Source organism: Engystomops pustulosus, chromosome 7 (genome assembly GCF_040894005.1).
Source record: "Engystomops pustulosus chromosome 7, aEngPut4.maternal, whole genome shotgun sequence".
Classification (NCBI taxonomy): Eukaryota; Metazoa; Chordata; class Amphibia; order Anura; family Leptodactylidae; genus Engystomops; species Engystomops pustulosus.
In genome coordinates this window covers 84,025,866-84,047,430 of record NC_092417.1, presented here as the reverse complement: position 1 = coordinate 84,047,430, position 21,565 = coordinate 84,025,866, and the positions used below count along the sequence as shown (strand labels likewise).

General features: G+C 41.0%; 1 protein-coding gene across 5 annotated transcripts in view; it reads left to right on the top strand.

Moving 5' to 3' along the window:
* FHOD1 (formin homology 2 domain containing 1) overlaps nt 1–21,565 on the top strand; it is an 85,017-nt gene that overhangs the window by 9,642 nt on the left and 53,810 nt on the right. For all 5 annotated transcript variants that reach the window (XM_072117141.1, XM_072117137.1, XM_072117140.1 and 2 more), the window contains exon 2: nt 19,704–19,810. In XM_072117141.1, coding sequence (XP_071973242.1) covers nt 19,704–19,810 — 107 coding nt within the window. The remainder of the gene's footprint in view (nt 1–19,703; nt 19,811–21,565) is intronic.

Sequence of the window (21,565 nt, the reverse complement as noted above, 5' to 3'; positions counted from 1 at the left end):
CCCCCAGCTTAGTAATATACTGTACCCCATATACAGCCCCCAGCTTAGTAATATACTGTATCCCATAAACAGCCCCCTCCCAGCTTAGTAATATACTGTATCCCATATACATCCCCCCAGCTTAGTAATATACTGTATCCCATAAACAGCCCCCTCCCAGCTTAGTAATATACTGTATCCCATATACAGCCCCCCCAGCTTAGTAATATACTGTATCCCATATACAGCTCCCCAGCTTAGTAATATACTGTACCCCATAAACAGCCCCCTCCCAGCTTAGTAATATACTGTACCCCATATACAGCCCCCCAGCTTAGTAATATACTGTATCCCATATACAGCCCCCCAGCTTAGTAATATACTGTATCCCATATACAGCCCCCCAGCTGAAATCTGGACCCATATAAATATATAACCCCCCAGGAAAAGAATAATCTGGCTTCATACAATATATACAGCCCCCCAGTATAAAATTATTCTGGCCCCATATAATATATAGAGCACCCCCCGCCCCAGTATAAATGTATCTGGCCCCATATAATATACACAATACCCACCCCCCCCCCCCCCCGCACCAGTTTAAATTAATCTGGCCCCATATAATATATACTGCATCCCCCCAGTATAAAACAATTCTGGCCCCACAAAATATATACAGTACCCCCCCCTCCCCCAGTATAAAACAATTCTGGCCCCATAATACAATATATACAGTAACCAACCCCTCCCCCCCCCCCCAGTATAAAATATTTCTGGACCCATACAATATATACAGTAACCAACCCCCGCCCCCAGTATAAAACAATTCTGGCCCCATGTAATGTATACCCCCCCCCCACAGTATACATCAATTATGGCCACATATAATGTATACACTACTCCCCACCCCCCCCTCCCACGATAACGACACCTCCCCACTCCCCCACATAAAATAAATGACAGTACATGAAAAATAATAAAATCACACTCACCTGCAGGCAGCTGCTCCCTCGGCGCGTGGCCCCAGTCTTCACGTGGCTCTCCTGTGAGCCGCGGCTCCGCACAGTGACACAGGCGGCGTGACGTCATGACGCCTGTGTCACTGATTAGAACGGAGCGACGCAGCTGCCGGAAATCGCGCCTGTGTCTTAAAGAGACAGGCGCGATTTATTTAGCTGGTGGGCGATTCGGGCGTAATGGACGCCCGAATCGCCCACTTTAGAGCGGCGAATTTCGCCGCCCTTTACATGGACCCGCATTCTGCCGCCTGAGGCGAGATTTTCATCTCGCCTCATGGCAGATGCGGCCCTGTCCGGCATGATCACGGTGTTGAGACATGGCGCTCCCGCCCCACTGTGTCTGTGCGCTTTAGACCTCAATGGGGGCGCCATTGTACGGTTGTGTACATGAAGCCTTTCTTGTAAGTGTGCAGGTGTTTTGAAATTTTATTACTTGTGCCACATCGCCGTTTCAGGATTTTGTAATATGTATTGCTCAGTTTTGCATGTGATTAAAGCGATTGCTTCATAGCTTAGTGTAAAGTGACAGAAAGGCTTATGATGCCATAACACTGCAGATCTTTTATATGTTGGACTATATGCACATGAACTTTGTTTAAATCTGTTTGCTATTGTTTGTTTTTTGTTTTTTTTATTTATTTAGAGATTGCACAATGACACGTTGTTTTAAATGGGCCCATGCTTGTGAATGCATTTATCATGGATATGTGTGGAAGAAGCAGAAAACTCAGCAGTTACTATTCCTGCCCATGTTTGCGGCCTGTACTTTTCCATAGAGGTTTATCAGAATGTGATCACGACACAGTATCAGGCACATATAATCTGTACTTTCGGAACACTTGCTATTTAAAGGGAACCTGTCAGCAGATATTGACCTAATATAATACTCTACCAGTATTTTGCCAAGCAGCTGAACACTTTTCAGATCATGTTTCTTTCGTGGTGCAGTGTGGTGGTCTCATCCAGAAAATCCACTTTGAAGTGAGATGTAAACTGGTTGTATAATGTCAGAAGGCAGAGATTTTAATACTTAACATAGTAGTGCACATTTAGTGAGGTCTGGCCTTGCTTCCGAGCCATATCACGCCCAGTGTCCCTGTGCAAGATTTTTTTTTTGTGACAACCCTTCTAGTAGACATCAAACTTTGAAAACAATTGGTCTTTATTATTTTGACTCTTTGTGCTAATCTGCCATTGTTGAAAATGTTTCCTTATCACATCCAACAGTCGCAGCTGCATTATTTGTAACAGTAGCCAGATAAATAGGCTCCTACATGAAAATCTCCAAATGGGATTTGGCCGGGACAAACATGTGAAATTGTGGTTAGCCTTTGCAAAATCGTTGGTTACAAACCTGTGATGACCTACAGTCTTGACATAGTAAGTAGGTTTTCTAAAAATCAAATCCACAAGCTGCATTAAAAAAACTTTGTTACAAAATTATTTGTTTTGCGGAGTTTGGAATCCACACCTGTCCGTTCCTTCCGTGGATTTGGATGTTAATCGCATTGGAAAAAGTTTTAAAACGTGGTCCAGAGAAATCACTACAAAACCAACTATTCTTTATGCTGTGGCTGTTCCGCTGCCGTCATTTTACAGCGATCCTGGACCATACCTTCTGCTGTAAGCCTTTCATTAATGTTGTGCTTGAACTTAGCTGGTCCCCCCGGGCCTCTCTGTCTTCACTATCTGTTCCTTCACACTAGCTCAGACTGTACACTTCTCACGCATGGTTTCTCCCATACAGAGTCCTTATCGCAGACCTCGGCTCAAGCATGTTCACTTTCTATTAATATAAACTGCTCATTGTTCTTCTCTTAATACTACAGTGCTTATAGCCAGAGAGGTCTGCCACTTTCTCAGGTCAGGGCTGCTGATTTGCACACAACCCCTAGGATGGTAGCTACACTGGACAGCCTGGACCCTTGAAGTGTTTAACCAGAATCATAATTCAGTGCATGCTGTAAACTCTGCCACAACACACTTACTTGTGTCTTTACCTCCTTTCCCCTTATACTTCTTACAACCGATTACTACCAGCATGGATCATTAAAAGTTGAGATTTTATCTCTTACTTCTTTTCAAAATTCTGCATTACGGGAATGCCAGAACTGAAGATTTTCAGACATAAACTAAATCACTTAAGTGCCTAGAGCATATTTATCATTAGATACTTTGATAAATCTGGTGGAGTATAAGACTGTCCATGTAACTTTGGCAGACTTTTAAGCTATCTGCACACCAGTTGTGTAACTAGGATCCGACTTCTGAATGGCCCCCCGCCCCCTCACAAAATATACATATTTGTATACACACACATTTAAATACGCTTATACTCACATATCTGCCACTGTAGCTGCTAACCACATGGGGAAATACACGGCAGGAATTAGAGATGAGAAATTCCTAGTCATATCATTCTTCTCCCAGTCTCCTCCTTCTTCACTCATTAATATCTGAGCTGCCGGTTTATGCTGTGTACAGTGGGAGATGTGCATTGTTATATACATATTATACTGTATAATCTGCAGCATAATATGTACATAATGGTGTACATCCTCCATTCTTTAGTGTGTCACATTGGATGCCAGGGCGTCCTGACACTGTGGGCCCATAGTAGCTGCTACGGCTCACTTTGCATACAGTCATGCGGAAAATCTGCCTCCAATACGCACTGTTTTTATCTGCCTTTTTCATGTGTATTACATGTGGATTTGTGTATTAGGTGGCAAATGTTTTATGTGTATTTTCCACGTGTCTTTTTTCCCTAGCCCTTTGACTATTTTCACTCTTCCATAGAAGAAAAGTAACAATGATCATTATTTTATTTTCTGCATGGAAAAAAAATACATTGTCTACATAACTTTTTCCAAATCACACTTACTTTGATGTTACTGTATTACTAAAATCCGTACTGAATCGACAACACTTGCAGGTAACCTAAAGCTGGGTTGACACGAGGCATTTACATTGAGTTTTAAGGTACAACAACTGAGAAGAGGTGATTTGCAAGAATCTAACACGTTCGTTAACTTTGTTAACAGTTGAGTTTTGTAAATTTCCTTTTCCCTTTTGTTGTATTGCGTTTCAAAAAACACATTGTAAACGCCACCTGTGAAGGCAGCCTGAGACATTTATACAATATGGGGCTGCAAATAAATGACCACAGGCTATCTGTATTTGAGGTCCGCTCAAGCACTGATGACAGTAGGAAAAAGTACAGTATGCTCGAGCAGTCTGGTGATTCACAGGGCAGTTGAAAGCCTTTGCATTTAGGAGCCTATTGAAATAGCTGGGACCAAACAACCTTTGTGTGCCTGAGGCTTGGGACACTTTTGTATTTCGCCCACTATTCTACGTTGTAGATGGTCGTGGGTAAGCTTCTGGTTGATAACGCCCCGTGTGAGTAGCAAAGGGTTGGACTAAAGTCAGGGAGGTGAAGAAGTGTTGAGCAAGGATTTTAGCTGACATCTGCAACAGTCTTGAATTGTAAGCATTTCTGCCTTCATACCAGTCTTAAAGGGCTTGTCTGGAGGCTGAAAAACTGCTCTCCTTACCACGGATCGTGCGTGGTATTGTAGCTTATGCTCCATTCATCTCTTTACAGCAGAGTTGCAATGGTAGGTTAATTACATTGTGAGCCCCATGGGGACAGGGACTGATTAGCAAGCTCTGTGCAGTGCTGTGTAATCCGTGTGTGCTATATAAATAAAGGAATTATTATTATTAATTTACTTGCACAAGCCATGGTCAGGTGTGCTGCTGTTTTTGGAAAAAACCTGTGAACAATTCTCCCAGTCAAGGGTTACAGGAATGTAACCCTCCCCCCACCCCCATCACTAATTTAGGGGATAAAAGTAATTTTCTTTATTTGTGTTATTTGAGTTTGACTAAATGTCTTGAAACAATACACACTGATGTAATGGATATGGGCTAAAGGCTGGATTCCACACCCCCGCAGTGAGAATCGCCTGGATTCCATGTAACTGTAGGAAACGGCTATAGGTATGTATAGGTTTTCAGCCTTTTGTTCACTGCTTATAAGCATATTAGATTTTGCATACTTCTCTTCAATATGTTTGTCAAGCATTTTCATTGTGCTCTTCAACTCCTCTCCCCTATTATTTACCTTCCCCTTTTCTTTAGATACTTCACCATACAGGTCTTCTTTTGTAACTTACTGGTTAATGGTGCACCTCATCTTCCAGGAATGCTAATGCCATATACATTTTAACTCCTTAGTATCAGAATCACCTGTTATAGTTGTCTTCCTGCTATCCAGTGAGGGTTATGTCACACATGGCGTTTTTAGCCCGTTTTTGAAAACTCATTTTTAATTGCGCAAATTCGACAAAAATGGATGCGTTTTCCAAAAACACATGCGTTTTTAAAACCAGATGCGTTTTTTAAAGCATGCAGTTTTTTACGATCTGAAAACGCACTAACTAAAAATGCCCCTAAAACGCCATGTGTGACATCACCCTGAGGCTGCTTTCACACATTTGGTCTGGATTGCAATACAGCAGCTGGATGTTAATATGTTTGTTTGCCTGTTAGCTTTTTTATGTTTTTAGTCATTGGTTATGTTGGATGGATATCGGTTTCACTTCTCTAGAAGTTGCATTAGCTAGGATTCTCTTATTTAAGGAAGCATTGATCTGTGTCCATGTTCAGAGTTCTTTCTTTTATTTCTGAAGATATGTTTGTTATTGTATATAATTATAGAAGAGTTATGCTTATAATGGTTCTGGGTTCTTATGATGATGGTTTTACATTGTTTACTGTTATGACTTTGTAAAACATCACTTCCTTCTAGCGATAGTCATGGCATTAGCCTCCAGTAAGGTATTGAATTGTTACTGGAAGAGGTCAGGGGTCATATTTGGTTCCCCTGTCAGTGCTGGCTACCTGCTGCTCCTTTGTCTCTTGTGGAGTTTTACTGTTTGTTGTCATTCTGAACCATTGACGTCATATTGTCTCTGTTTCACATTTGTTTTTAGAAACCCCATGTACAAAGTCATGAAGCAGGACGCTGGCTCTCAAGTCCAGTGTTTTAAATTGTAAATCACCTTCAAGAAATTCTGCATAAATCAGTAGTCCAGAGTATGTACATAAGGGGTAATATTGTTTCTGTACATTATGTAACTTGTAATCTTCATTTTCATCAGATTTCTTCTCTGTTGTGTCTGTAATATTGCTGTTCTCTCTATTCTGGTGGGAAGAGATTTAGCTGGTGCAAGTCACTGCTCCACCTCCCATGTACTCCTATTGTTCCATATGAATGTTTGTATTCTTAAATGTAATATTATAATTGTATATGTCCTGTATGATTTGTAAAGTGGTACAGAATTTGATGGCGCTATATAAATAAAGATGATGATGATTATTATTTTTATTATTATTATGAGCTTCAGCAAGATGACTACCAAGAATAAATTCTCTCAGACTGAAAAGCAGATTAGGAGGGATGATGAGAGCCAAAGGAAAAATACTGTGTATCCTCAAGTAAAAGCCTATCCAAGTGACAACTGTGTGTTGCCAGTTGGAGGTGAGCCTCTCCGCATTGTGACACTGTCCAGTGGTTGAGGACAGCATCGGACTAACTAGAGACATGGGGGCATATTTATCAGGACCTCTGGTGTGGCGCAGAGGCCCTGAAATAATCAAAATGCTAGCTTTTGCAATTATTTGCCCCGATCCGCCACCTTCACGGCAGTGGGGCGAGCGGAGGACGCGGCAGGCCGGGAGTGGGCCGGCGCGAGGCGTTACTGTCCCCGCACCTGTGCACTCGCTGCTGCCGGCACTTTTCTGCGAAGCCTGCGAACATGCAGCGGCGGAGCTATCATACGCACGAGCGCCAGCGTATGATAAATATGCCCAATGCTCTTTAAAGAGTGAATGATAAGTTTTCATCTTCATAAATCTCCAAAAGTAAGAGAACAACACATATTAAATATAGAAGTTGAGTCTGCTCCCGTGAAGTAAATTCTATTACCAAACGTGGATTCACTGCGCAAGGATAGCTTTAGCTTGAAGCAAGGCAATGAACAAAAAAGGCCAAGGGTGCTGCCACACGTCCCTTTCTGGGACTGTTTTTAAACGGATTGAAAACGCATGTGTTTTTGTAAGCTTACCCCGCGTTTGGCTGGTTTAAATCTGTTTCACAGCTGCCCACAGTTCTGAAGATAAACGGGTTCAAAGCAGCCAAATGCGTGGTAAAATTTAAACACATGCGGTTTTAAACGAATTGAAAACGCAGGCGTGTAATCTAATGCGTCCAGGAACCTAAGGGTTCAGCTTTAAATATGATCCTTGGTGATTCATTAAAACAATGGGGCTGATTTATCATACACCGGTACTGACAGGCACAATCAATCGCTGCACCATCCCCCAGTTGCAGTGCATGAGTGATCCAGCTAAGGTTGATTAGTCCTGTCTGGAACAGTGCAGACAGCTCCTGTAATGTGTTTATGTACTGTAAGAAGCATGCAATCCACCTTTCCCAAGGTCCTGAATGTCATAATTGTTTTTTAAACAAAATCACTCAACTCAGGGATTCAACAAGAAAAATACTGCTGCATCAGTGTAGCTACAGATATGTTTGGTTCATAATGCATGAAATCAAATGGTAGATTTCATGAAAAGTTTTCTGAAGTATCTGGCAGCGAAAACTCAATCAGCTGCTAGCTCAAACTCCTCTTGAACTACGTTCAAAGTGAACATTTGCAGGGCCTAGGAACTTTGCCAATGGCTATGCCCCCCCCTCTTGTGCACCTTCAGACCCCTTAGCATGTAGCTGGCATAAAGGGGATATTGATCACAATGCCTAGCGGTTTGCAACCATTTTTCTGGCATAGAAGCCCTAGTAGAAGACTATAAGTCTGAACATGTTCTAGTATTAACAAAAATAGTACTCGCTCAGCCTACATGCTTCATAATAGATCCTTATTCATGGCTTGAGAATCATGGATTTTAAAATCTATTCTGAAAGTCGTCAGCGTGTATGTTTTTTTTTTTTTTTGTCTATGTGAAGTTGGAGTGTACATTTTAACTTCTAATGAAGTCATGATTTAGAAAAATCACTGTGGATCAGCTTTTTAGCTAATGTTCCAGAATTGTTATTTCATGGTGAATTCCAGTATTTACCTAAAAGCTCATTTCCAATCTTTTACAAACTGCACTGATACATCTTGACAAATTGTCAGAAAGAATGAGAGATTTATGATGCTAAAAAACAAATAAGTTGGTCACAATGTAGACTTCATCTGGTGAGCTGAGGATACCGTAACAGAGTTTGGGCAGATTTTCCCCTCTAATGCTGACCCAGGGCAGGTGTATATGCAGTTGTCTGGTTGTTTAATTGGGGTCATGGGCAGATTATGACAAGGGATGAACACTAACCTGTGCTGGAGAGCATGTGGAATTTCACTGCCACTTCTGAGAACACACTGACAGCTGTTGTCTAGTAACAGCACGTGGCTATTTATAACACATGCTGTCATGATCAATGGGGTCGTCCCTAAAATATTTACAAATGTTAAGTCTTATAGTGAGCATTTATGATCAGGTCCTTGTGCTGATACTTTGTAACAAACTACCTGGACAAGTAACACATTGTTACAAAGGTATCCAAACTAGGCAATGCTCTGCAGGCAGCAAACTGCTGTATATGGGTTTTTAGCAACTTGACAAATAAAGTGACGGTCCTATTCACAGACAGAAAGCTATTATCAAAATGAAGCACAGTAAACCAGGGACGTATACTTCTAGATCCATGTGCAGTGACTGTGATAAATTATGCCAATGAGCTTTAAGGACTACTGGAGCAGTACCCATAGTCTCTCTGTGCTGCAGATTCACAGACTGTTACAGTGTACAAGGAGAACTCCCCTCACACACCATATTCTGAAACATCATGTGCTGCATTGAGATTACAAAGGGAAGGGGGGTTACCAAGCAGGAGCAAAGAGGGAGTGTGAGACAGTGTAACAGCTTGTGAATCTGCAGCACAAAGGGCCCCTGGGAACTGCCCCAGTAGTCCTTCAGTGTCATTAGCATAACATTTGATTTTAGAAGGAAGGAGGCCATGGATAACAAAGATTACCACAATTGCAGTGCCTGTATCTATAAGTAAGTGCCCCTGATTTTTCATGCTTGATTTTGATGGTAGATTTCCTTTAAACAGGAGTTATGATAGAAAGTTACCAAGCGTTCTATTATTCATTGAGGAAGATTTGAGTAAATCTTGATGACTCCTTTAAGATCAAGCTGTCCTCTATAGATATGATATCCACTTGTGTAAATGATCTCATCCTTTTTATTGAGGTTGTTGTGTCCCTTTAATAACATGTTTTTGTTTTGGTCAGGTCTCTCCCCTCTTTCCTTTACCACAGCATGTGAAGTAGGACCTGTGGCTCATCTTCCTTCCCCCCTCTCCAAGTATATTAGTCATAGTCGTGTTTGCAGCATTGCTAGCTCTGGGCAGCCACATCTGTTATGGGTTATGTTTTTTTTTCTTTCCTCTGGAAGTTCCCATTTTTAGATGCTCTCTGACACAGGGAACTTTTTTAACAGATTCTGACATCTGAATTTTGAAGATAGGGTCCCTGGCATGGTGACATGATTGGGAAATCACAGCAAGTAATTGTGGCATTAATTGCATTGTACTTGCATGTCCCCATCATTCTCCCTTTCAAGAATACAAACTCTCAGCAAGTTAAGTCCATGATCCGTCCTGGATAGAAATAGCTCTTTATAACTGCATAAAGAAACCAATATGACATTCAGGATTTTGGAAAGGCTGGTTGTTATGGCATATTGTCACCCAATGGATTCACTGGAATGAGTATAGATTGCCTCAAATTTTGGTACATCTGTATATTCTTTAACCTGGTAGATGCGCTATTTGGTTATTTGACAGCTGTGGCTTGTAAGCTTTCTCCTGTACTGTATAAAATAGTCATAAGATACATTTTTGTAGGTTATAGCTTTCTCAGGAATTGATATGTGGTAGCAAATAGTACAGTAAAGAACAAGTTATAGTTGCCTTTTAAATAAGCCCTTTCTTGAACTCTATCGGCTCCAATTAATTGTCCCTCCAGTTTGATGTAGATTCCTTATTTTGGATATCTCCTATGAGAAAGCACAAGACCACTGATCTGACAGCAGAGAACATAAATTGCTTCACTGAAACTATGCTTATCAGGTTGTCTGTCTGATCCTGGGCTGAAGTAGCTCTTCTTATCTGATAGTAGAGATTCATAATAATGACATGAATTACTTGGGCCGTGGGGGCGAGGGAAAACTTCCAACTATGTCAGATTCATTGGGGAGGTGCATATAAGGCAGACCTTATAACAGCTGTGTTGGTGGCCATACTGGTCATATTCAGTTTTTTTGATAGGTATATTTAACATTTTTTAATGAACTTTTACATCAAGAGATGAGACATGCCCATGAATCTGCCTATATGTACTTGTTCTTGTTGGGATGGATTGTGTGTCTTGGTCACTGGGTTTGTCATTAGTCGTGATAACATTGGTCAACGCAGACCAGTGATCTTGGACTGTTTTTGGTTTATGAAGGTGCCAAAAATTTTGTTTATTTCTCATAATAAAGAAATAGTGATACCCTTCGAATCAAAACTTGATATTGCTGCTGACTTGCACTGGAGGAGATGGCATTAGTTTGTAGATTCTGCTGCATGACTGCTGTTACTGTATTACATGTTCCCATGTCATATGCTCCACAGGTGGCAATGAGGAGTATATCACATGGGTGAAGATAAGAGTTATTCTACAAAGTCTACTGTCAGATAATACTGTGCCTTGAGACAACATTACTTAACTGCTATGGGGTATTAACAGTAGGGCAGTAATAATCCTCATGTACAGTTTGTAATTTGTATGTTTGGATTGCGTATTGGGCCATTTAAGTGTCAATAACACATCCTCTCCAGGTGAACTTACTACTACAGGTTCAGTCTGCTCTGCTCTGTAATTTCTTTTGTCTGGCTTTGTCAAGTGTAAACCGTAAACTGGGATATAAGGGGGCAGAAGGCTGAGTTTAACTCTGCTCTTGTGTCTTTGTGTCTGCTTGCAGATTAATTATTGATTTGCGCTATCATGAGAAGACCCGTCAACGTCCTTGTCCATTAAATGTGTCATAATGTCTGCCGTCGATCTGCTGTAATGGTGGAGGGGCAGAGCAATGAGCCATCTACGGCCTCCACACGTGTGACGTGCATTACATTCCAGTCATTCCTGGCCTAAGGTGTGGGGAAAATGATTTATTGTCACCAATAAGTGTGGTAACCGTTTTGTTGTGTTGTATCAATGAGCTCAAGTATAATAAGGAGGTTATGTCTCCTGGCGACCAATCAGAGACTACTAGCATTTTGTAACTTTTTTTTAATTCTGGAGATGAATAAAGCAGTTGAGAATAGTGTACTTTTCATATTTCCCTTGAGTATCAGCTCTCTAAGGACATCAGAATATCCAGGGACTGTCTGTAAAGGGTTAAGTCATTAGAAAACTTTATCAGGTTCTCATCTCTCTGCTGCCAGTGGAGAACAGGACAGAAAGCTGATTTACACAAACTCCAAAAAAAGGAAGAAATGTGGAGGAAAAGGGACACTTGAACATATTTATTTAATAAATTATTACTATTACTGTGTTATCGACTACTGTACACTGTACATTTTAGTTGTGTTTTAAAGAGTTGCTGTTACAATTGCTCCAAGGCTTTGTGTGCCCTTTAATTTATTGCTTAGTGAATGTTCCCAATATAAAAGCTGATGCCTGCTATGGGTTTGTCAGGTACTGTTCACACAATAGATTAGTCGTACAAATCATTGTGATTGGCAGAAACAATGGGGTTCTTGACAGATTTCCATCAGATCAATTGATCCTTTACAATCATAATGTTGGAGCATTATTGGTCTAAATATACTAAAAATGGTCAGTAAGCTTTGTGTGAATGCATTCAGTGCTGATAAATCTAGGATTATGCACATGGGAAGGAAAATGCATACCAAGATTAGCTGGTAATTGGAAAAACATTGGGTAAAACTGACATGGAATTTTAATTGACAGTAAACTTAACTATAGCAACTAGTTCTAGGCAGCTGCTGCCAAAGCAAATAAGATCATGCGCTGCATCAAAAGGAGCAGAGATGCACAATGTAAGAACTTAGAAATATATCCCTGTGCATGAATCAACAGAAGTTCTAACAAGGTGGAAAAACAAAACTAATGTAAGCGCTTCATGGTGTACTATGACACGCTAGAATTAAATTGATGTTAGATTTCCCACCTCATGAAATGCCCCCCCCCCTTTTTCTTTAAGATTTTAAGAAATCTTGACCATGTGGCAGAAGTATTGGAAGTACGAAGTTGGATGAATTATTAAATGTTTATAGTCCAATGTCTAACCTACCTTTTTTCGGCTTAGTTTTATGGCGGTACATCTTTTCAGACACACTTATTATTTGTATGACAAAGAGGAGTAGCTTTATAGGAAAGGGGTGTGGCCCGAGTTGTGCTTATTGCCCTTTTCCTGTCAATCCACTCCTCATTCCACAGGGCACAATCCCTTTATCATATCAAGTAGCAGAAGTGTCCAAAACCTGCTGAAACACTTTAAAATGGTTGTCTCGTCATATTTTTTTGCTGTAATGGGACCAAGGATTATCAATAAAGCTTCATTACAGACACCTTACAGCTGATCATTGCTGTCTGGGACTATAGTAAAGCATCCAGAGATCTTCACCAGAGGTCACAGTGGGCAGAGGGGTCCGTCTTTAACGATGGGTAGTCTGTAAGTTGGGTGTTCTTAAGTAGGGGACTTCCTGTACACCCTTTATTATAAGCAGGGTCGGCTCCAGGTTTCAGTAGGTTTCGGGGCGACAGAGCCTCAGTATGCCCCTTTTGCAATGAACTCACGTGGCAGCATTCAAAATTCAGAAACTAAAGCAGTGTCATGTTCCCTAAAATATTTCCTAGTTTATCATCCCAAACAGTCCCCTCATGCTTATTTTATATAAAGCTCTCCTCAACCCCATGGATTACTTATTTACAGGCCCAGCAGCTCTAGGCCCTGGCACTTGCCCAGGTATGCCCGGCGCTGGCCCTGATTATGAGTCATTTGCCCTAAATCCATCTCCTGAGACCACTGCAAAAGTAACTGATGGGGTTGTCCTGACTTTAATACAATGTAACTAAATACCCTGCACCTTGAAAATGATATTTGATGCAAGGGGTTCCTTTTTCTGCACTATATTTATGAATATAGTTTGGTGCTGCCGTTTTGCGGGTAAGCAGAGACTCGCCTGAAGTGGCTGTTACTTAACGTTTTGTTATGCTACTTCCCTAAATTCAGTTTTAGGAAAAATTACACATCATTATAACCACCATTATAGCCACCATTATAACTTTCATACACTTTATGAATGGTAAGCATCCTTATTGAAGAGGGCATTATGATGCTCCATAACGGAGTTCCCTTACAGATGTCTGGAGTCCTCACTTTCCTATCTTCAGAAAAGTGCAAGTTTCTACATGTATAAGAAAGCTGCCTAACTACCTATGTGTATGCAGTACTGAGCGCCATATTGGGTATCACTCTAATTTTCATGAAAGGATGTTGACTTTTTTCTTTTTGTTTTAATCAGGACAGTGTGTTTTCTCAAGTAGTTGAGACGCTCTATTGTTACTTTTCTTTTTTCTGCCCCGAAGCGCACTCATTATCTTCCCACTTAGACGGGATAAACCAGTTTACTGTTTGGGTAAAGCGGAGTCATTTTTATTAACACTGTTTTTTTTATCTCTCCCTAACAGACTCTTATTATAGTTTATTCTTTTAGTCAGAATAGATTTGTGATGTGGCGAAGTGCAGATCTGTACTGCTGAGGAGGGGTGAAGGAAGTGTATCATGGCGTGGCCCACTAATGTGATCTGTCTTATATAATGGAGTGTTGTTGGCCTATCTGTGCTACATATTTATATATACAGTTACAACTACTGTTCTGACATAGAATAGGGAAACAGTTATTATTGGTTTTTGCTGTATCGTGTGCGCACATCTTTTTCTGCTCAATTTGGGCGCAGCTCTTCAATCCCGACACCATTCTTTCACTACTAGTTTCCCTACACTTTTTTGGCACTTTTCTGCAAAATTAGACCTACAAAAAGCAAGTCTACCAACTTCTAAACCCCTTCTTACATGTGGTTATGACTCTATCATGGTGTGCCAAATACATTAAGGTCGTGCATCACAATATAACATCACAGTGCGAATCACCGCTAAAATCGGGCACCAAAAAACTACACCTAACACCAAAAATAATGTGTGTCCCCAATGTGCTTAAATTACGTTTTGGAATGCAGTTCAAGCTAATCTGGTAAATCGAGTAACTACTTCCAGAATGCATATGCTCTTAGACCTAAACACTTGTGTTCAGGAAGTATCTACAAGTTTTGCTTTCTAAAGGCCAAACACGGGCTATCTATCAGACTTCTGTGGGTTTACATGGGTACAGTCATCTCCAAAGAGGTTGAAATAAGTTTTAAAACCCAATTCAAAAGCATTGTGCAAACACAACCTTGGCATTGAAGTGTGCTCTGTCCCGGCTTCTCTTTATGTTCTTTCTTTTTTTATAATGTATTCTAATAAAGTAGTGGGATCAGTAATTGGGAAATGAATTATATCTAGCATTATCCAGGCGCCAATTGTTCCGTACATGTATATTACACTGCCCTTCATTTTCTGTGGCTTTATGTGCTATTTTTGTCTGGAGGATCTGAGAATAGCTGCGGTCCCCGCCCTCCTCTCTGCCGCTGTGTTTGATATTCTGCGTGTCACCATCTGAATGTTCGCTTGTTTAAACATTAATATTTTTTATGAAGACAAGCCTTGGGAAATGCACTGCACATTGGAGGAGAAGAGTTTTTGTGTCTGTCCTAAGATCTAGAATATCCCTTACAATAAAAAAATATAAAATTGCTAGGATCTTGACTCACAGCATCATAGGGATCCCCTGCACCCAAAATTTCATCAAAACGATTGAATGTTTGATACCCTAGCTGCACCTTCTAAACTCCTAGGGCAGAAGCACACTGCAGTGAGAAATGGACGTGTGCCATCCATTCCTTGAATGGACTGGGCCAAAAGCTATGGATCCAGGATACACAAGGCAGGTATTTTACCAGAGCATGGGGGGGATAATTTATTAGAATTGCATTATAGCCTGTGCCTGAACGCATGCCAGGCTCTCCCCAGGTTATGTACAAGGTAGATTATTTTATGTTTATTAAGTTGAATTTGCAGGTAAGTCTGAACTTATAGTTAGTTTTAATTGTAGCTCCAGAAATTTATTTATTTATTTATTTTGACCATGTGACAATAGGATTTTCAAAATGTTTTGCTGCCATGGGAACAACTTTATTACAGACACCTTTCAGCTGATTTTTGCAGCCTGGAACTAAAGTAAAGCATCCAGAGAGCTTCACCAGAGGTGGCCAGAGAGGTCTGTCTGTAACTAGGGGTCATCTGTTAGTCGGGTGTCCTTAAAGGACATCTATACCGGGTACATAGATTGTAATACAGCACACTTACATACTGGTGCATGCCTCCACTGATGGAATCCACTCGTCTTTAAACTTCCTATGCCCTTGTTTTTGAGAAAAAAAGGACTTTAAAATCTATAAGTGTGCTTGCTGGTTTAGAATCCTTGATCCTGGTTGCACTTTGATTCTGCTTCTAAACAGTCAAAGCGCTACGCGTGACAGCACCCTCAGTTCCCTTCTCCTATTTCTCCATGATGGTTTCAGACTTAAAGCGGTAAAATCTTCTAAACAGTGGCAACTAGAATCACAGCTCTGATGTCATTATACAAAGGAGAATCTCCCTATTAATTCCGAAACAGGATTGTGTTTCTAGAGCCTCTGACACTGTGATATCCACAGTTAAAGTTGCAATCAAAGGCAGTATATGAAAATCACAATTGCAATTCCATATGCCAACTATTGCCCACACTTTTTAGATACATGGATGCCTCCTATCCCCCAGAAAATTAACTTTGTAAAACTCCTGGCATCCAGCTAGAAAGAACAACAAACATTATGAACCCATGTCTCCAGCATCTCTCTCGTTCCCCTTCCCTTCGGGTTACCTCTTATTCTCTGCTAAAGGTAGGAGGAATGAGTGAGATGCTGGAGACATTTGTACAGAAGACTCCCATGAATAACATACGCTACTTGTGGCTCACTGCTGCTTTGGGCAGGGTGCCAGATAGGATTGCAAAGTTCATTCTGGGAGTAAGACGTATGCATTTTTTTTAAGCTAAAACAGTGTGGGCAATAGAACATTCTCACCTATAATCCTCTCCATCTTGATTGTGCTTGTCTATTTTTAAGCGTGATGCGCCGGTGTCGCCTGAAAAAAGACTTATAAAAAAACAGACCAGAACGTGAGGACGCGATGTCTGGTGCACCAGACTGCTAATTATTCACAACTCTCGCGTAATGCCACCTCCCTTTCTAGAGACAGTGAGAGGCAGGGCCGGATTAAGGGCCCTTCCAACAATGTTTTTGGAGGTATATAGCCTGCCAAGCCCCCTGTAGTATGTAGCCTGCCAGCCCCCTGTAGTATGTAGCCTGCCAGCCCCCTGTAGTATGTAGCCTGCCAGCCCCCTGTAGTATGTAGCCTGCCAGCCCCCTGTAGTATGTAGCCTGCCAGCCCCCTGTAGTATGTAGCCTGCCAGCCCCCTGTAGTATGTAGCCTGCCAGCCCCCTGTAGTATGTAGCCTGCCAGCCCCCTGTAGTATGTAGCCTGCCAGCCCCCTGTAGTATGTAGCCTGCCAGCCCCCTGTAGTATGTAGCCTGCCAGCCCCCTGTAGTATGTAGCCTGCCAGCCCCCTGTAGTATGTAGCCTGCCAGCCCCCTGTAGTATGTAGCCCGCCAGCCCCCTGTAGTATGTAGCCCGCCAGCCCCCTGTAGTATGTAGCCCGCCAGCCCCCTGTAGTATGTAGCCCGCCAGCCCCCTGTAGTATGTAGCCCGCCAGCCCCCCGTAGTATGTAGCCCGCCAGCCCCCCGTAGTATGTAGCCCGCCAGCCCCCCGTAGTATGTAGCCCGCCAGCCCCCCGTAGTATGTAGCCCGCCAGCCCCCCGTAGTATGTAGCCCGCCAGCCCCCCGTAGTATGTAGCCCGACAGCCCCCCGTAGTATGTAGCCCGACAGCCCCCCGTAGTATGTAGCCCGACAGCCCCCCGTATGTTGTCAAGCTTAAAGAAGACCAGCTTCGGGATCAAGATGAAGAGGACTATAGATGAGCATGTTCTGTTTAATTTTGCTTATAGTTGGTGATAGATTTCCTTTAAGACACTTTTGATAAATCTGCCACAATGTATATTATAAAGCAGCATTCATTTTGCTGTTCCGACTGGAAAATCTACTTTATTCAATAGGCCACAGCTTGTGGCTATCCTGCGCTTGAAACCTGTAATTGTCCTACTCCAACATGGCAGACCATGCATCCTGGGAGTTCTTCAAATTACCATCCCAGTGCATTGTTACACCAAAGTTTCTCTGCAAGTACTTTAATTCTTGAGGAAACAAACTGTTTAAAATAACCCACACTCCTCCTATTATCCTGTTCATCTTGGGATGAACCCGTGACGTTCTCCAGTATACACAGCCTTCCCCTAATCCGCTCCATCTCTAGATGTGAATCCATGCCCTGCAGCCCTCGAGCTCCATAAAACAATTATAGGTATTTGTTCAGCTTGAGCAGTTTTCTTCAATTTCTTGATGCTTGGCCAATACGCAGAGTGATGAAAAGGTACACAGCCCAATCTCTCCAACCCAGCAAAACGAATCTTGTTGTGAATGATCTTTCCTCCAGCAACTCTGTCCTCCAATAAAAACAACATATGTGTTCCTGGCGTCATTTATGCCAATAGCCGGATTGTAGATACATGGTTCTGTGTGGAAGTGACTTCTGTAGGATGCAACAACTGTGCTTATCATCATGCTTATCATCATGCTTATCATATGTCACCTGTAAGCCCCCCTGAAATAGTCTGTTTTGTCGATGTTTTACTTGTTTTATTCCATCAAGTTGGGTGATTACGTAATGGAACAAAGTTGCTCGCAAACATCATTTCACTGACATGTGGACTGTGCCAGCAATGCCTCAGGATCTGGCAGTACGGACCATGAAAGTGACTGGGAAAATTATGTTGTATGGCTTGTCATATCCTCCTTCCTGCCAAGAACCTTTTTTTAAAAAAAAATTACTTATTTTTAATTTTGTTACGTAGATATTGCCAATTTTGATATCTTACATCAATGTGGCTGTTCCTGTCATTGATTTACAGCACCAATGATTGTCTTAATGCTCTAGAAAAAAAGATTTTTTAAAAAGATTAAAAAAAGTTTGGTGTGCAATTTTAATGGAATTATTTAGGCTTTATTTTAGAATCTGTACTGAAATCCTTCTCAAATTCTTAAAGGAGTTTTGCGGGAATATGAACGTCTGATACAAAAACTTGTAATGCAATAAATAAATGAATATAACAAAACTCAAAGCCACAAAATGGAACCTAAATAGTTTGATTTTATGATTCACAAAATGTTCTAAGCTTTCTAAAGTATGCAGAGTTATAACAAAGATGGCCACCACTGGAAACTACAAGTCCCATGATCCTTAAGTTCTCAGTAACCCCCCCCCCCCCTCACTCTAATATACTTCTTCCAGTGATGATCTAACAGATATTCTTGCTCTGTTACCATAGTAATGATGTGTGTAACTGGCAGCCCTGCACATTAACTCACTGAGATGAGTCTCGCCACAACACTGCCCATACTAGGTGTACTGCAACTTACTACAACACAGTGGTGATCACATGACCTGCCCAAGCAGGTTCAGGACATGTAATGTGGAGAAAAATGTTAAATAACAATTACATATTAGCTTATATTTTAAGGACCAATTTGTATATGAATTAAGCTTCTTCCTGGAATGCCACTTTTAAGTTATAGACAGAACCTTACATGTTATGGATGATTCTTTAATCACTTTTGTATTTAGGGTAATCTACCTACCATTGGCTGCATTTATACAATGGGTTTGAAACATGATAGAAGAGCTTCTCGTGATAGAAGAGCTTCTCGTGATAGAAGAGCTTCTCGTGATAGAAGAGCTTCTCGTGATAGAAGAGCTTCTCGTGATAGAAGAGCTTCTCGTGATAGAAGAGCTTCTCGTGTTGGACCTAAACATTTGTGATCCGGAATGAACCTGTGTTTTGCATTGTTTTCCGTCAATACACTTGTCGCTCATTCGCGATCGCAATTGACCTTGTTCGCTTTTCACATTGTTGCATTTTTAAAAGTAGCCTTTGTGAACCAGCAGGTTTCAAAGATGACCAATAACACTCTGTGCACTGTGCTGAGAATTGATCCTAAGCTTCTGTGGTGGCTGTCTGGTCAGAACTACAATTCTCTTGTATATACCGTAATGTTGATAACTCGTGACCATGCACACAGTGCTTAAGTAGAGCCAATTAAGAAGTTAATGAAGAGTGGATATGACCTGTGGCTAATGTATGCGTAGCAGTTATGGATATTCTTCAGCAAGGTGACTTTTCCTGGACAGGAAGGCGGTGCTTGTTTTTCTATGAAAATTTTAACCTTTCCATTTTTCTCCTAGCTAGAAGATTGTATCCTGCAGTTATCTACTAATGGGAACTACTTGGACATAGAGCTATCCTTGGCCGAACAGCGCGACTATCTGGAAGCCTTCTATGAAGACATAAGGTACAGGCAGTATTTCCTTGCCTTCAGTATTGAACTTGCTTTGATGTTAAGTTTTGCTTAAGCTCTGATATCCGTGCTAGCTATCATGTCATCTTCCTACTGCTTCTAAGGGACTCTCTATCCAAACACATCTTCAACCTTTTGTATCTTATATATACTGTATATGTATGTATGTGTGTGTATATATGTGTATATATAATATATATATACAGTATATTATCTATTGTTGATGTATTCTATTAACAATGAAAAAAAGTATATCTGCAGTTCTGAAGTATAATACAGACTGTAAATGCCTGGGTAGCAATTCCATAACATAGTTGAGTTTGGAGGACATTGCTTTCTTTGGAAGCTCAGTTCATTAGATCACTCCTCTATCCAACATGAGGCTAATCCAATATTATATATAATAAATGTCATTTTCCCAAGAAAACCGGTAAACTAGATTTCTCTCTTTAAATGGAATCCTCAGATTTTTTTGAATATCCCTGGGATTTCTACCTCTTGGCTGACTTTTACATCAGCAATACCCTGGAATGTATCATTGTAACCTGTTTTGTTGGCATGGGAATGAACGCCGAGTAGTTACTGGGCATGTATTAGCGCAGTTCTTTTAAGCACCATCCTTAAAGCGTGCCATTTGTTGTGTTGTTGCTGTAGCTAGTGATCATCTGTGCTTATGATAATTATTCCCATTGCTATTGTTGTAAACATTGACATACAGTGTGGGTTCCCCTGAGATTCAAGGCTTTTGTAGCTGACATGCAAACAATGGCAAAAGATTCCACTTCTCTCCTCCTCCAGATGTCAGAATCCTTCCTATTCTAGTATACACTGGAGATCAAAATTAGAGAATAATGTATGATGCTTGATTTTTAGAAATTTTAAAAATTATCAACTTTTGATGGATTTCACCATGGTGTAATGAGTGCACCATGCCACTTATACTTTTTTTTTTTTTTTTTTTGTAAAACACTGTTTATCAACATAACTTTTATTTTGCAGAAAATTTGTTGATAATTTTCTGAAGGTTACAACAATCACCTATCAGTAGGAAGTGCACAGGCCTATGTTTTGAATGATTTCAGTATATCTGCGGCCATCGACTGCACATAACTAGTCTCTCGCACTGCTCTGTGTTTCACTCTTACAGTCTTTGCCACAGTTTTGTGACTGTTCTGGGTTTCAGTGTTGAAATTATTACTTATGGAGATTATCTGCGTTATCCTGTCCTGTCTTGAATTTGTCTTTTGAGGTTGACTAGCCTTCTTGGGAGACTTAAATAAGTGTGTGAAATTGAAAAGATGCAATATTCAAGAAATCATAGACCTGGAACTTCTCCTGCTATGAGTGATAGGATCACCACTTTGGACTCCATCTGGAGAACCTGTCACTTTGGGTTGGTGCACCAGTTTTGCAGAGTCTGTGCATACTGGAAAGTTAGGTTGCCAGGGTTTGTAAGATAATTAAGGAAATTAGCAACCGGCACCAGATTAACATGAATAACTTGCAGGTATCTGAGGCTGCGTTCACATATTACGTCTGGATTGCATTTCAAAGCGTAATCCAGATGGAATGGGGAGGGGCTCGGCCCGATCACATATGTGTTTCAATAGAAACTCATATGGTCTGTAATGAGTTGCTGTTGTTCCTTACTGATCTGGTCTCTTGAAACGCATATGCGATTGTGTGCCAGCCTCTCTCCATTCCATCTGGTTTGTGTTTTTAAACTCAGATGAGATATAATGTGTAAAT